At 37.7% G+C, this 17,207-nt stretch overlaps 1 protein-coding gene across 1 annotated transcript in view; it reads right to left on the bottom strand.

Annotated features, from left to right (window-relative positions):
- Nucleotides 1–230: 230 nt before the first annotated feature.
- Nucleotides 231–17,207, bottom strand: part of HEATR6 (HEAT repeat containing 6) — a 31,194-nt gene continuing 14,217 nt past the window's right edge. The window contains exons 10-20 of the mRNA XM_016131426.2: nt 13,883–14,089; nt 13,391–13,490; nt 11,158–11,513; nt 10,200–10,322; nt 9,744–9,830; nt 7,052–7,186; nt 6,206–6,328; nt 5,329–5,453; nt 4,416–4,512; nt 3,197–3,401; nt 231–1,563 (exon numbers count right to left, since the gene is read on the bottom strand). Of these exons, the coding sequence (XP_015986912.2) occupies nt 1,022–1,563; nt 3,197–3,401; nt 4,416–4,512; nt 5,329–5,453; nt 6,206–6,328; nt 7,052–7,186; nt 9,744–9,830; nt 10,200–10,322; nt 11,158–11,513; nt 13,391–13,490; nt 13,883–14,089 (2,100 nt within the window). The 3' untranslated portion in view covers nt 231–1,021. The remainder of the gene's footprint in view (nt 1,564–3,196; nt 3,402–4,415; nt 4,513–5,328; nt 5,454–6,205; nt 6,329–7,051; nt 7,187–9,743; nt 9,831–10,199; nt 10,323–11,157; nt 11,514–13,390; nt 13,491–13,882; nt 14,090–17,207) is intronic.

Here is a 17,207-nt window from a genome sequence, read left to right as displayed (position 1 = left end):
CTGCATGGTTGCCTTTCATGATGACAGCTTTACTGAGGGACCTTCTCATGGTGTATACCCACAATGCCACAGTAAGGAGATCGCCAACATTCCATCGGGACAGAAGCCGTAGCCCAGACTCATGGAATTCTACTAGAATTTCTGTAATTGCTTACCCTTGGCCTTCCCCTGCGTATGAACATTAACATCTGTTTCAGAGACCTGGAAAGCTTCACAGAAACAAAAGGTTCAAAAAGAAAAAAATAGGACTTTATTCAAGATGAGCAAAGGGTAAGAGTGATTTATCAAAGGAAACCATTCGAAGTCATTTCATGAATATTTTATCAGGAAACCCACTGGTGAAAGCCCAAAGTACCAGAAATAAACTATATATGCCACATTTTTTCTTTTATGAAAATGACAAATAAATAAGCCGCTTCCTTCAAGAGATGTGGAGGGGCATCAGAATGGGTATTTGGGGAGTTCAGCACAGCAGCTATTTACCAACCTACAAGGAAAAGTTTCAGTATTTTAGCAACCAGTGCAGCTGTTACCAGTGCATACTGGCTGAACATCAGCATGGCTCACATCTCTTTATAAAAGAAGATTTTGGGCAGACGATTTTTCATTTGTTTATTATAAAAGAAAAACAATTCTCACAGACACAATATACAACATTCTAATTCCTAAATCCTTTTGCTGCTTTTTAAAAAATCTTCTGAGACTAAACACTCTTCACAACCCCCCAGTCTGCTCAGCCCACACCACAACCCAACTCCTTAGCTCTTGATTGCATGGGTCAAAGGGTCCAACAATCTGATCATGGCCAATGCAGCAGAACCACCTCTGAAGTGGTTGAGTACTTTTTGAAAAACTTACAAAGCTGGTAGCCCATTCTAAATAAATAATGGATGGATTACTTCTGTCCCAAAGATTAAATCCCACACCTCAGATGCTCAAAAGCTCCCATCTTCCTGTTATCACTTGACCCCTGGAAAGTGTGGTGGAATATCCACCGATTTCTTAATCCTAGGAGTGCTATTTATGATCCAGATGAATCAAAATAAACGGTCAGGATATCTTCTAAAAAGTCCATGATGGCCCTTTTGGCTGTGTCACCGGCCAGTGCCTGGACGCTGCTTATGTGTTCCAGGGCCGTTTTAACCATCTGGTCTCTTTCCTGTGGGCTGTGGGGTGCTCCAGTGTCATCTCCCTCTGCTCCTGATTTTAAAAACTGTAGGATATAGGACTGGACCATGTCTCCATTCACTTCAAGGGTTTTCTGGATGCAGGGCAGGTCTAAGGCACTGGCCAAGCTCAAGAGGTGAATCAGCGCCTGGCAGATTTGGGTCCGTAGGCTAGCACAGTACTTGAATTCCAAAAAGTCTGTGGTGTCTTCGCTTTTCTGTAAGGCAGTGACTAGTGCATTCCAGATCTGAGCGTACTGGTCAACGGACCCGTAGTGCTCTCTCTTGCACGGGACGGAAAGGGCAGTGGCAGATCTGATGCGCACTTTGAAGTTCTTGCACGATGTCACAACTGATGTCAGGGCGTTGTAGGCCTGGGAGGTCCATGGGGCTGTTCCTAGAAAGAATCCACAGTCATTTATGAAGGATTAGATGTGAGTACAGTGAGAGGGAGAAGGGCAGAAGAAAACACACAGACACTAGTGCTCAAGTTAGCTTATGTTTTAATTCTCACAATAATTCTATAGAATCAGAGTGGTGAGTGATTAACTGTGGGATCCTAGGTAAGTGGCCAAGTACTGACTCTCAAACTTCTTTCTTCTCCTACATAAGTCTGCCACACGCTGAGGGCCTTTGCAACCCGAAATAGGGACTTTGGTGACTTTGAAGGAGACTTCTCTGGGAAGATGCTGTCCTGAGAGGGTATGGCTTAGAGGGAGGAGCATGGACTAAACTGTTCCCTAAGCTGGGTACATCTGAGCAGTGTGCACACCACAACTGTTTGTTTGCCCAGCCCTGTTAGTGCTGGCAAAAGAATATTTTTTTTACTCTGATTAGCATCCAGACACTGATCTGGCTATAATAAGTCATGCATTTTATTGCAGAGAAAAAAATACTGTCTAGGCAGTAACTAGGAATCAGTACTCAGGTTAAGGAAAGACTCAAGTCTCTAATTTAGAGAAGATGATGCCCAGATTTTTGTCTTCTTTCCCTTCTTAGTGGTCCCAGAAAATCGGCTTGCTTTCCTCCTTGTCAGAGATACCACTCCCACTACCCATTCCATTTTGGTGGGGGGTTCTTATTCCTCAAGATCAGCAGCAGAGTAGAATTGAGCTTTCCTAACTTCCCTGGCCCTTCCAACTTCTTTGTTGCCTCTGCAGACAGCCAAGCCAACACCCACCCTCAATGAATGCCAACTCTAAAAGCCACTTTTGGCACTTTCCTTAATGGAAAAAGACATGAGGCCATTTATCCACTAGCTCCCAGCTGACTGGTCTGCCTGAATGCTCTTGGCGATAAAGGAAAGCAAAGCCAGATTCCCCTAACTTGATGCTTGCTCTGCTGGACCAGAATGGTTTTTCCTCTCTAGGAACATATACTATGTTTCAAATCTTGTCACAAAGACAAATGTATAAGGCAAATGCTGACAATTAAAGTGAATGGGATTTGGAGGCTATGATCCATATGCCTAAGCAGCTATTAGCTATTGATGATATATCGAGATGCATGGCACATCATAGCTTAGAGACAGATGTCCTCCTTACATGCAGCATTCTACTTTAGTACCATGGGATTTCCAATTTGTACCCTATTTCTCTCATCCTTTATTTTTTTTCCTGATTTTTAAAACAATATATGCTCACTGTAGAAAATTTAAAAAATGAAGTAAGAAAATAATCCTACTCATCATCTCGCCCAGAGGCAACCACTGTTAATAATTAGGCAAATTTCCTTTCAGTCTTTTATCTAAGCCATTTATAGAGATCATGCTATAGAAACAATTTCATATCTTGTTCTAGTTCATTTAAGTATTTTCCCAGATTATCAAAAACTTCTTGTAAACATAATTTTAAAGGCAACAAAATGCCTCAGTATCTCATTGAATATATGTACCATGGTCAGTATCTTTCCTTTTCTTTTTATTATTACTGTGATAAATAATATTGTGATAAACATCTTTAATAACAGTGTAGACTGGGGTGTCTTGTCCAAAGAAGCCTTCCACTAGAGGGAAGAGGAAAATTTCTTACCTAATGGAAGAGAAGGATTTTTAAATACATTTCCCATTGCATAACAAGCATTCCATCGGACTTTCATGGCAGCGTCAATTAGAACAGTAGAAATTAAGGCCTGGATAGACTCTTCAATAATTTCAGCAAATCTGGGTTTTTCTATATGAGACGGTTGCAGAAAATGAAGCAAATTTCCAAGGGCCCGGACTGCATTACTTTTCACCTAGAATAAAACGTAAAAGCATTAGAAATCTGTTTTGTCAAAAGGATGTTTCAGAAATTATTTCAGCTTAAAAAAACCCAGAAGGTCCTAGATGCCTTGAAGCAAGAGTTAATGAAAACTGCAGCCTGTAAAGGTGCCAGTTCTCAGACCTCTACAAGGTCTTGTGTGGTTAACACTCTGAGTCATTGGAAAGATGAGGTTCTATAGAGCTCCTCACCCTGATATGTTTTGTGTTAGACTGGACTTCAGAGAGACCCATCTTCCTTGATTTCGAGATAGCATGTAAAGCCCAGGGAGACACTGCTGGTTTGCAGCAAGGCTAGGAGGAGAAGCTAGGTTTCGTAATTCCAGTCCAATACTTCTGTACTAGAGAAAAGCATCTTTTTCTTTGTAGTATACTAGAATCATCTGAGGAGCTTTCTTTTATTGAAAAAAAAAACAATGCCCAGGCCCTAACTCCAGAAATTCTGATTGAATTAGTCTGAGGTAGAGCTTCCCAGGTTTTTAGAACCACTGTGCTAAATTAAGCATTTCGTATGGGTCAGGTGCTATGCCAGGTACTGTGCTAGGTGCCTTAACATAAGATATCTCAGAGTCCAAAGAGGTATATGTAACAACTTCCATGTTATAACTACAGATACTGATCTTCAGAGAAGTTAAATAATGCACCGGCTACTATAGGGTATGCCAAGATTTGAACTATGTCTGCCTGACGGGATAGTCAAAATAAAGGACTGTTCATCTTTCTGACTTGTCAATTCTACTTAAAGATTTTTTTGAAAAAATCAGATTAATATTAAAACAATATGGACTTATCATGGAGTAGTATTACAAATGGCACTGATATTTTTCATAAGATAATAGATAGCAAAGAAACTGTACAAGTGCAGAGTGGGCCACTTTCTACCCTGAGTACACTCTCGATCTCCTTTAAACAGGGATAGATCTGATGGAATAAAACTATAATACACTAAGTATCTACCTGACAAATACTAGATTTTGTTGTGGGTTTACCTTGTCTTTATCCTTGGACGCCTCTATAGCCGATCGCAACATCTTCAAGAGCAGGAGCCCAGAGAACTCTTCCTGGAAACTTGGGTCTGGTGTTTCCCTGTTCCACCCAAAGCAGGCAAAATGTTAAAAGGTAAAACCCATTTAAATGTATATATACACAAATATATTCACTTAGTATAACTATAAAAACTTTAGGAAAACAGCTTAACAAATCTGTTCAGTTTATACCAAGAACTTATATTTTATACCCTTTGACCACATTTAGGAATATAACCAAAAGAAATATCTCAAATGGAGATTTCATGCACAAAAATATTTACTGCATATCAAAACCTAAAACAACGTAAATGTTCAATAAGAGAAAAATGGTTAAATAATCACCGCAAAGTGATGACTGTGTAAAATAAATAATGATTTTTAAAAAGTCAGGAGAATGCATATTCATGTTGTATGTTAGAGTTAAGCAAGAGAAAGCTGAACACTTACTTGCGTATAAATAACAACAGTTGCCTCTGGGGAGGGGAATGAGGCAATTAAGGTAAGAGAAAGGCTTTTGTACTGTTTGAACTTTTTCCGTAACCTGTAAACATATTACTTAAAAAAATTAAAATGTGATATTTGAGAAGTTGGGAAAACCATTTCAAAAGTTTTAGATATGTACTTTCATATTTTCCACATTTTCTATAATGTGGATGTATTTCTTATATCAGCATACAGTTTTTTATACATATACATATTAAGAACTGCTTACTAATCTTACTACTTGAAAGAATATAAAACAAAACAAAGCCAGAAGACTAACTACGTAATATGAGGGGAATTACTGCTAATTCTTTTATAGTAGAGATCAAAGATTTTCTCTTGGGATCTCAGCCTCAGAAGTCACCCAAGGGAAATAAGCTGAATCACCTACATGTTAACAATCAGAGTGTCTGTCAGGTTGCCCAGAGACCAGGCTGCTTTGGCCCGAACATTCAGAGACTTGTCTTGAAGTGACATCAATACTGCATTTGCTGTGTCTGCAACAAATATAACATCCTATAAGATAAACAAAACAAATGCTATAGTTACTTTAGGAGTTTACGCTGTTACCATGGAAATTCTCAAATTCATTTTCAGATAAAGCAATAAGTCTTTACCACAAATTTCTATTTGGAAATCAAAACTCATTTACTCAATTTATTGTTCTTATATATTACAATCTGAACACTCATTAAAATTCGAGGGGAAGTTCTCCCATGATTTTGACATGTGCCATGCACACCTGAGGAGCCTATGGATTTGCTTTTATAAACATCTTATACCCTAGCCTGTGACAGTTATTTATGAATTCTCAGCCTGTATCGATTTCCACAATACGATTTCATAGAGAAATGATGTTGACAATGAAATGCATTTCCAAAACATATCTTACTTACTTACATACTTCTCAGTGAGATAAATGTCACAAGTAAGAGTGAAGGAGAAATTTATTTCCTTTTAAGTAAAAACAATCAGCCTTCTAAATTATTACTATCACATGGTAAGGTCTCATCTTATTTTTTCCCAATTGTTCATTAAACATTTACTGGGCATCTAGGGTCCTGGGCTAATTAAAAATAAATTAACTATCGGTACTACCATATTTTAGTAGCAATTAAGGAAACTAGATTACAAAGCAACTTAATTTCCTTTACTGTCTAACTCGGAAGCTCTACATCCCACACTTCCAAAAAAAAAAAAAAAAAAAAAAAGAGGATTGGTAGAGACTACAAGAGAGACACAGAAGAGCGATACAGGCCCACTCTGACCTGTCTGAGACAGGGGAAAAGCACATAGACTCCAAGGGCCCGTGAGGCCGCAGCTTTCACTAAACGGTTCTTGCTGTCATTCAGCCCAAGCAGCATTGTGATGCACAGGATCTGCCAGTCACTCTGCAATGAGAAAGGTTGGCAAAGGAAAAGTGAGAATGAAATAACAAGGCACTGTGACATGTCTGTGTTTGAGTCCATATTCAGAAGTTGAAACAACTCTTTATTATATGAGTACCCATTTAGTGCAGGGCACACACAGCATCTGTGATCACTTAACCTTTACAACTATATGAATTAGGTCATTTTATTCTACTTCATTCAAGCTGCCTTATTTATAAAAGCTCATTTATATAAATAAGAAAAATGCAAATACCATTGAGGACTAAAGGAAAGGACAGGTTGGATACCATTATGGTGTTGGGTACTAGTTAAATATTTTCACGTACTTCATGTTATTACTCATGTCATTCCCATTTTATAGATTATAAAATGCAGTTTTAGGGAAGTTAAGATAATCAAAGATCCAGGAAGTGAAAGAGCTAGGATTAAAACTCAGGTCTTTCTAATGTTTAGATTTGAAATATTTCTGAAATCTCCGTGACTTCAAAGCCTCTGCTCCCTACGCCTCTACCACCTGCCTTCTAAGCACAGGAAGGAAAAGCTCTCCTGAGACATTAAGATTTTAAGTTTTCCCATTGCCCTCACCCCACACTTCAGCAGAATAAGCACTTTTCCTCTGAAATAATGCTGAATACTGGTCCAAACAAAAAAGAATCAGAATCAAACTCAAGCTCTGATGCTCACAGGCATGATTTAAAGATGAGAAAATACTTCTAAAGTTACCGGCAGACTGCTGAAGGCTTCTGGCAAGATGGAAGACAGGGCATCACAGGCACTCGCCTGCAGAGTTGGGTGCTCTGAATTCTGCAGGGCTCTGGGTAGAGGACCGTTCAGCATCATAGTCCAGAACACCACCACCTGGAATAGGGGCACAGTTAAAACTGCAGCCCAGAAGCAACAGTGGACCTAAAGTGACACTAAGACTATCCCAGTTGACCAAAGTAATGAAATGGTTTTCCTCACGGTGGAAACTTTTTGTAAATGCTTTTACTAGTTCTTCTACAGTAATGAAAAGAACTTTAAAAAACAACAAACTGAATCCTTCCATTTTATTGATTGGGAAACTACAGTCTACCATGAAAAAGTGATAGGTATAATAATGAGGAGGATGAAGATGATGATAGTAACAACAATAGCGGTAGCAGCTAATATTTTTTAGGGAACTTATAATATGCCAGATATTGTTCTAAGTGCTTTACACATATCAACTCACGTCATCCTCCACACAACTAACTGCAGTATATATCACTTTCTCCATATTCACACGAGGAAATGGAGGCACAAAGAAATAATGTAACTTGCTAGTAGGTAATAGAGCTGGACTAAAATCCAGATCACTGACACCCATTTGGAGCGCTTTCAACCCGATCCCTCATGGGCATAGAGATCAGGGACCCAGAGTGGTTCAAAGGCCATATACCAATGTCCAAAGAGCATGGTATCCAGAGGCAGAGCTGGGGTTAAGTCCTTCAGCTGATGCTTCCTGTCTCTGCAGTCCTGGGTGTCATGGAACCTGTCTAAGCTTTGGTTCCTCTTCAGTAAAACAAGGCAAAGACATGCATTTGGCAGAGTTTGTATGATAATAAAACGTAATGCCATGTGTAAAGTTCCTAGTAGAGTGCTTAGTGCATAGCAGAGACTCAAATTGAGCAGTAGGTTCTGTTTTAAGCGCTTTGAAGAATTACCTCACTTCAAAGCCCCTGAGGTAGGCATCCAAAGAGTACTTTTATCAGTTTCCTTTCCATGCTTTATTAAATCTCTGGGATTTCAGATTCATTTGCAAATCTTTCTGGGGTTTTGGTGTCTCCTCTGCCCCATGGATTTAGTCCTGAGTTTTGCCGTGTATTCTGTGCACCCATTCTGTCTTCCCCTCAAGCCTAGCTTCTGGAAATGCAGTCTGGGCCCTCCCCATCCCAAACCAGAAGAATGTGGATAGCTGTGGTTGCCGACCTCCAAGATGACCCAAAATGATTCTTGACTCTTAATGTTTTAGGAAGTGGTCCCCTCCCACACTAACTTGAGCTGATCTGTGTACCACAGTGTGGTAATGACATTGTAACAACTTCTGAAGCTTGGTCATAAAAACCCTGCATTTTTCTGTCTCTCCCTCTCTCTCTCTCTTTCCCCCCTTGCCTCTCTCTCTTTGATTCACTTGCGGTGGGGGAAGCTAGTTGCCATATTGAGAGAACACTCAAGCAGCCCTCTGGAGAGGTCTTCATGGGGAGGAAGCGAGTGAGGCCTTCTTCCAACAGCCAGCACTAACTTGCTGGGTATGTGAGTGAGCCACCTTGAAAAAGGATCCTTCAACGCCCATCAAGTTTGGCTGACTGCAGCCCCCGCCAGCATCGTGACTAACGATGTTGTGAGACACCTGAGCCAGAACCACCCAGCTAAACTGCTCTCAATTCCTGACCCAGAGAAACTCTGTGAGAGAATAAATATATATTGTTTTAAGCTGCTAAGTGTTTAGGATAATTTATTCCTCAACGAAAAGTAATATGGGAAGTATATCCCTTTTATACAAATGAAAGGATACCTGTGTGAACAGTTAAGAGTCTTGCCCAAAGTCACTTGACAAGCAAGGGGAGTAGTTTGGATTCAAAGCTAGGCAAAGCTCAACCTATTTCCCTGCAAATGATGACATTTCAGCTTTAGTAGCACACTAAGGGAGGAACTAGGGCTAGACTTTGTTAATTCACTATAATAATGATGGAAATTGTGAAGAGAAAAAGAAAAGCAGGATAAGGGGGGCACAGGGAGAAAATATCACTAATGTGGAGATGATTTTTCTTTCGGCACAAAGTAGACGACTTTTTTGTTGAGGCCTTGTGTTCCTCCTCCCATGAAGAATTGGGACAGTGTGGGGGCCACAAACAACCTAAGATCACATGAATCTAACAGGAATTGTGGCGAGGCTGCGACAGTGAAGGAGTTAAGGGGATCGACATTCATTCAGCAGCTACAATTTGTCAGCATCTTTATGTTTCATTCAATCTTCCAACAGCCCTATGAGTTAAGGAATTTACTCCTCTTTACGATGCTTATAATTACATGTCCATTAAGTAGTGCTTGCTAGATTTGATCTCATGTCTTCTGATTCTAAATCGTTGGCTGTTCTCACCATTCTAGCCTGACTGTTGGGCAGGCTGAGTAACCAAACTAGGTTTTTATGCAAAAGGAATACTGTTTTTTGCACTGCTGACTGTATGTTACATATAGTCCTAACACATATTGAACTGCAAATAAACAAATGCAAATAAATCCTATTCATGCTAGTATATCATCCTAGATTAGAAACTATAATTTTTGACATTGGAAGAAACCATACTGTCTACTCTACTTAATCATTGAGCCTCGAAATAAAACTGACTGAAGCACTAAGAAAAGAAACAACTATGAATTGACATTTATTTACCAAGGTGACTGGCACTCTCTGATCAGGTGCTATGGTACAATCTGGTTTATACTGTTGAATTAAGCCTGTACCCAGTTCTTCCAGAAGCTGTCAAGATAAAAGAAATAGATTATCAAAGCAGAGTGTTAGAACTATGAAGGTAAAAGACTACTTCAGTTTGGAGATTACATCAAATCAAGGAGTAAAATAATTTCCAATTGATTTTCTTTCTTTTCTCTGTAACTTCTATGTCAGAGGCATTCTTCAAGGAACAAAATCACCAGCTATATACAGTATTGTTAATTTCTTACCAAACCAATTTTTTGGGATTATTGTAGAGCTAAAAATAGAGGATTGTATGATGACTTCTCTACCTGAAACCTCTTGAAGGAACCTCAGAAGCAATGAACATGTACCAGAGGGAAGAAGAGAAAGGGAAAAGAGAGAAAAAAGCATATGGCTTTTAATGAAAATTACCTTTGCTCCATGAAGCTGGATGGATGGATCTGCTTCCCCCATGCACTTGCAAATCACCTCTCCAAGCTCCATCAAGTAGACCTGAGTCACTGAAAAGTAGCCCCTTGCCAGATGAGCCAATACCTGCAAAGAGAACAAGCATTAACCCCAAGACCTGAATGCAGGGCTGCAACATCTGAAAAAGTATTTCAATATTTCAGAAATCACTCATACTTTAACAAAGGGGTAAAATATGATGTTGAATAAAATGAAAAACTATAATCTTTATTTTATGACTAAAATCAATTACATCATATACATCTATGGCACTTTGTAATTTATAAAATGTGTTTCACTAAGATTATCAATATTATCTCATTTAAGCCTGAGAACAATTTTTTGAGGTAGGTGTTAATTGAATATTTCTGCTGAAGAAACTAAGCTGAAAAAGTTAAATGAAGGAGGTTAAAGGACATGTTTAATATTAACCATAATTAGCAGCAGATTCCAGGACCAGATCCATGTCTTACATTATATTTGAGTACAGAAAAAAACAAATACTTCAATCCAGAGTGGTTTTCTTCCTTTGAAAGAATAATTATAATTAGTTGTCTCTAAGCAAATATAAAACCAAAGAAAAGTTTATAGAGAATAAAACATCTACTTAAGGTATAGAAATCAAAGATTAACTATATAATTTCCTTCAGAATTACTACGGAATTATTACATCCACCTGTCATGTAATACTTGAGGTGACTAATACGGCTTACAAAGAGGAATGAAACTGACATTTTACAATCAAAGCTCCCCTCTCCCACCAAAACAAAACAGCAACAACAAAGAACTCACACCTAAAATACAACTCCCACTAACACCACTGTCATGTGGCTCGGTTTTACGTTATTTTCAGGTTTGCCAACACCCTATGAAGAAAGAATAATTGCTTCTGTTTCAGAGATGAGGAAAGGAAACTTCCTACCTGTAAGGCCTCTAATCGCATAGGGGATGGTACGTAGGTGCTTCCTGCTGCAGAGCCAGCATCAATACCCAAACAAGAATCCTCCCTGGGAAGTACAACAGTGGAAATGCAAAGTCGAATGAGCCAGCAGGGTTCTGAAGACCCCTTTGGTGAACTAATTGCTGCTTCGTCCAGAAAGGGTCCTGAGGGGGCTTTCTTCCACCAATCAGGAGGACTGAGGTGAGGAGTTGCTGAATTGCTATTGCTGAGTCCGGAAGAACAGGGCTGTTGTAAAAGCAGCTGGACTTCAGGTAAAGGGGCATGAGTGGACACTATGGCTCCTAAGAGTGTGAGGCTTGACACACGAACATTAACATCTGTCAAAGGAAATAGTAAGAACCTATCACCGTGGGAACAGCTGTCATGACCATAGTTATCACTGTGTGCAGCAAAAATTATGGCATCCTTGTTTAATCTGTATCTAATTAAACCTCTAGACCTAACTTCCAGTTTATAGGATATATATGGGACAGAAATATAAGTTAAACAACACTATAAAGAAAGAATCAGACAAATCGAGAATGTAAGACATTCTATAAAACAACTGGGTTGGACTTTTCCAAAACTCAGTATCATGAAAGAAAAAAAGGCGGGATATTACTCTGGATTTAAAAAGGCTAAAGTGACATAAAAATTAAATGTAATGCAATAACCTTGAATGAACCTAAGGTTTGTTTTTTTTTTAAGCTATAAAAGACATTTTGGTACATGTGGGGAAATTTGAATGTAGACTAGATATTAGATGATATTATGAAATCAATGTAAATTTCTTAGGTGCAAGAATGGTTTCCTGTTTTTTGGGAGGTTGTCTTCATTCTTATGCAATGCATGCTGAGGTGGAATATCATATCTGTAATTTACTTTCAAACAGTTAAAGGGAAAAAAGGCCTATTAAATATATATATATATGGGTATATATATGTATAAATATATATGTATATGTATATATATACATACACACACATACAAAAAATACACATATATACACATACGTATACATACATACACACACATATGTATACATATATACACGGATGCATTTATGTAGAAAGAGACACAGAAAGCAAGTATGGCAAATATTAACTATTAAGTCTAGGTAGAGGTAGAGAGGTGTTCAATGTATTATCCTTTCAAATTTTCTGTGGGTTTGAACATTTTAATAATAAATACTGGAACATAAAGAAAGACACTTGAAAGGGACCCATGAGACGTGGTCTACTCCCCTCGGTTTACAGATGAAGAAAAGCTGGTGCAGTGGAATAAGCAGGGGACTGAGCAGGAGACTCAGGTTGTTTTAATCTTACTTCTGCCACTAATGTGAGGAGAGGCCTTAAGGCAAAATTTACCTCTCTGAGACCCATTTACGTGTTGGTAAAAGGAGTGAACTGAACCTAGTCTACACATCATTATCTCATTTAAGCCTCATAAAAATCTTATAAGGTAGATATAATTCTTCTTGTTAGGAGGAAATTAGGGTTCGGAGAGGGCCATGAGTATGAGATGGCAGAAATGAGAGTGAGCTGCAGGTCCTCAGACTGATTCTGGGTTTAGCACCCTACCCACGACGTCACAAAAAACATCCGTACTTCCTTCAAGTCCTGTAATTGTGACGGAAAAACTCAACTTATCAGAATATGATCTGATCCTAAAGCTTGCAAGTGAATGTTCTAAAAGCAAGTACGAATATATAACACAAATATATTATGTGTGAGAAAAAGTCAGAAAATATCAAGATATAAGACCCTGTTGTTAGAGGAGATTTCAGGTTCTGGAATTTTATCTAAAATTCAGAGGAGACAATATTAAAGAAGTTAGCCTTTATATTCCGGTTTTTCTTTCCAAAAAGATGATGTCTGTCTATCTAACTGTCCATCCAGTCTCTACTTATGCCTAATAATATGAGTATTATTTAGTAGAGGGGGACCCCTTGCACCTGACTCAATACTAATTCTAAAGGGATACTCTAGTTACTGCACTGAAGCATCGAAGAGGTGTTAAACTTTACAATTAATTCTCCAATTCATTTCTTTCAGGAGTCAAAAGTAAAATTCTAGCAATAGTTGATTCTCTTGAAAACTTGAGAAGGGTAAGTAGAGATTATCACAGAGCTACACAATGACTATGAATTTTTTTTTAACTAACAATCTAGATTTGATAGATATAAAGAAGCAAATAGTTTTAAACTACCACCAACCTTTGTGGCAGATGTAAGGCTTTATTTGGTTCCAGACTTTGGTCAGTAGGCTGAGTTTCAGACGGTTATAAGGTGAATTTGATACTAAATTTGCAAGGCACTGCAAAATACAAAAATAGCTTGTCAAAAGGGCTGATTGAGCCACAGCACAAAGACAAAATTTTATAGCATTTAATTTCAAAAGAAAAGTCTTCCCATTTATTTGAAAATCAATCTTTTTTTTTTTTTTTTTTTTTTAGGAGGAATAGCACTTGTATTCTCAATGGCACAACTTAAAACTAAAAATAAAGGAGTATTTTTAGTAAATCATTCATTTGGACATACAGATGATAGCTAAGATCAAACAAGTAGGTCCAAATAGAATATCTTTTTAAAAATTATGACAGTTATATTCTTAAGCCAAGTTACTCTGGGGCAATGTAAAACATTATACAAAACGGAAACAGAGAAACCCCCTCTAGAACCTACTGATACATAACCTGGCATATTTACCTTAATTATCTGAGTAAGGGTCTGTGAGGATGACTCGGCCACCAAAGCCAACAAAAGACATCTGTGCAACTCTCTGATGCTGGAAGCAATCATTACAGAAAAGGGAGTAAAAGCCCTTCGGTGGTCACTGGTATCTTCGGCAACAGAAAGAAACTGCTTTGAGCCTTCCAAGATGGCAGATAACACTTGCAGAGCACAGGCACGCGTCTGAAATGTCAGGACGATTTATATCAGTTAGTTAAAAAGCAGGAGCCAGATCCCCTTCTTCCTATATACATTTTTAATTTTCAAAGAACTTAGGCTTATTTTAATTAGGAGAATAAAGGCACTGGGATTACCTATCAGGCCCTAAGGGTAGCCATGAACTAGACCACTTGTACCTCACACTTGAAAAAAATCTTGAATCACATTGCTGTTAGGTTTTATTACAGTAAGGAATAAGTCCAAGCTACACCATAGTACAAAAACCTAAAATTATGAGCATGAGAATAATTTAAAGATTAGAGTCCTAGTTTATTCAAGCATAAGATCAACTGAAAAGAGAGAATAGCTAATGGGACAGAAAAAAATACGTGTGTCTAGATTCTGTTTCATATCAAAATTTCTGAGGACAGTCTGCTTTATATTCTACCCTGAAGCATCTTTGAGTCCTCAATGTTAATTAAATAGGGTATTAGGAACTGTATAAATTTGATTTGGCAGGCACTATTAGTGATCCAAATTTTTTATTCTTAGGTGCAGGAAACAGCACTGCCTGCAGCGAGAGTCTCTGATAATCAAAGAATACCCTTAATATATCCTGACGGATGAAAAGGAAACAGGTGCACCTTTGTCATAGGACTGTTGTATTTGTCAGGAAAAGTGTCACCACATCAATGCGGTTAAAAGATTGCTTTCGATCGACACTGTGATACTTTTGCAGCATTGAAAACAAGAAAATAAATAAAAGAAAGCCAATTTAACTAAAATAAAGTGTAAGTGATAATAATATGAAAAAATGCTGTACCTTCTCTGGGCAGCTCACCCAAAAATGCCAATTAAACACTTACTGCCAGACTTTTGAAAAGCAGGAATCAACATAATCCTAGAATCTAATTTGAACATTTACTCAACATGAAGCATATCTGAATTTAGTATAAAAAAGGTTTTTCAGAAAATCCTCAATTATGTGATCTACAAGTAAGGAATAAGTCATTTCTGCATGTCTTTTATAGAGTGGAATCATTAACAAAAAACTAAAGAGTTACTGCTTTGAGAAGAAATTTATAGCACAGCAGTATGATTCTTTGGAATTAAGTATATCACTTAAGCTAGAAAGTTGACAATGTATTAGGAAATTGTATGTGAGGGAAAACAAGAGCACCTGAGTGCATGAGCAAGTGCACACGAGAGTGTGCTAGCAGGCTAGTGCTCAAGTCGGCTGATCCAAGAACTTACCTCAGGGCCTGGAAAATTTCTACAGTAAAGGGCCAGTAGTGCATATTTTATATTTCAGAATTTGTAGACCAGAGTCTCTAGAGCAAGCAACCACTCAACTCTGCCAGGGTAGCAGATACTATATAAAGGAATAAATGTGACAATACTCCAATAAATTTTTACTTATGAACGATGAAAATGGAATTTCATATAACTTTCACATCATGAAATATTATTCTTCTTTTGATTTTTAAAAAACTATTTAAAGCATAAAAATCATTCTTAGTTCATTGGTCATACAAAAATAGGTAGCGAGCCAAATTTGGCCCACAGGCCAGCTTGCCAACCCCTGATTAGATAGGTGGCTGGTCTGAACTGAAAAGGTAGATGTTAGCTAAGCTTCCATTTCTATAGAAGGAAATTTTAAAAATCACAATTCTGACAGCTCACGAACTAAGTAAAATTAAAAACCAAGTTGTGGAAATAAATTACGCTCAAGAATAAAAAATATTCAGTTAAATTAACTTTGGTACCCTAAGACAGAAAAAGCATCCATGACTATCATAGATGAAAAACAAAAGAAATGTCACTGAAATTAGTTATTTTTCACCACTGAGGTATAACATCTTTATAGAAATGTGATATTATATCAAATTGTACTTCTCATAGTTCTGATTTAATTTCTTTTAAGCTGTTTAAAATATCTTTCTTGTTATAAAATAACTATTTATGTCATTGAATCCAGTTCAAGTTCTGCTTCATTTATTCTTATATCAATATTTAATATACTGTTTACCAGCTCTAATCAGCACTTTCAGCAGAAATTACTGATGTGCAAGCAAACCATCAGTGGTACAGCTCTCCAGAGAGCTTATTTTGTTCATAAGTTTTTACTGTCAGAATATTTACAATGATGGAAGAAAGACTTCAACCTTATAAACACCAGTGCTCAGTTTCACAAGAAGGTAGTTACACTGCCTTGGGCATGAAGGCTTGTTCAAAGGTAAAGAAACAGAAAAGCACTTTTCCTTTTTCACTACTTAAGAATGTAGCAAAAATATCTGCTGAGATAGCTCAGTCTATTGTTATTTATTTCTTTTATGTATGTTGCGTCCCAGGGTATTTCTGAGGGTGATGAAGAAATCACTGCTGGGAGTGAGTACCATGGAAGTTTCAAAGCAGGGAACCTGGCTATTCTCTTCTTTGGCTTTGTCCAAGTACTGATTATTCTTCACACATGTTCAGGGTTAAGTTCATTGATTCACACTTCCAAAGTTGGTTGCCTTTTAGATAGAGGCATTTAAACGTTGTGTCAGCGTCTCTAGATTCGGAGAATCCAAACAAAGGTCTTTTGCCCTTGGTTGGCCACATAAGAGAAAACCTGTACCATTCCATGACAGTTAAAAACTCCAACCTTTTATTCTCTTTCCTAGTTATACTATCTATTATCTGGATTTTGATTTGCTTCCATATTTCACAACTCTCTAAAAGAGAAATAAATCACCATGGAATTTGAAAATCAGGATAATTCTCAAGGTACCAAGAAGAAAGTGTTCCTTATAGTTTGTTCTTTATATCAAGTCCCTAGTGGGACTTATATCTATATAATCTACCTTTGTAACACCTGAGGAAATCGTATAGAAGAAATTCTTAAATTAGTTGGGTTATTTTACTGATTACTCCATGCTACTTGGAAGCAGAGGATGTGCCTTCTGAAGCACATTTCCAAGATGTAAACGTGTGACAATTTCCCAAATTGCCAAATCCTAAATGAAATTTCTAAGTTTTTTCCTTCCCACTGAACCATTCTAGAATTTCATATTCCAATTTCCTGATAGTAATCTGTCATTGTTGGTGTTCTGAATGGAAGAGTCCAATCAACTTTCCTTCCTTCCATTTCTCTTTGGAA

Source organism: Rousettus aegyptiacus, unplaced genomic scaffold (assembly GCF_014176215.1).
Source record: "Rousettus aegyptiacus isolate mRouAeg1 unplaced genomic scaffold, mRouAeg1.p scaffold_m13_p_6, whole genome shotgun sequence".
In the NCBI taxonomy this organism is placed as follows: domain Eukaryota; kingdom Metazoa; phylum Chordata; class Mammalia; order Chiroptera; family Pteropodidae; genus Rousettus; species Rousettus aegyptiacus.
The sequence above is the reverse complement of the archived record's forward strand: the minus strand, read 5'-3'. Positions and strand labels throughout refer to the sequence as shown.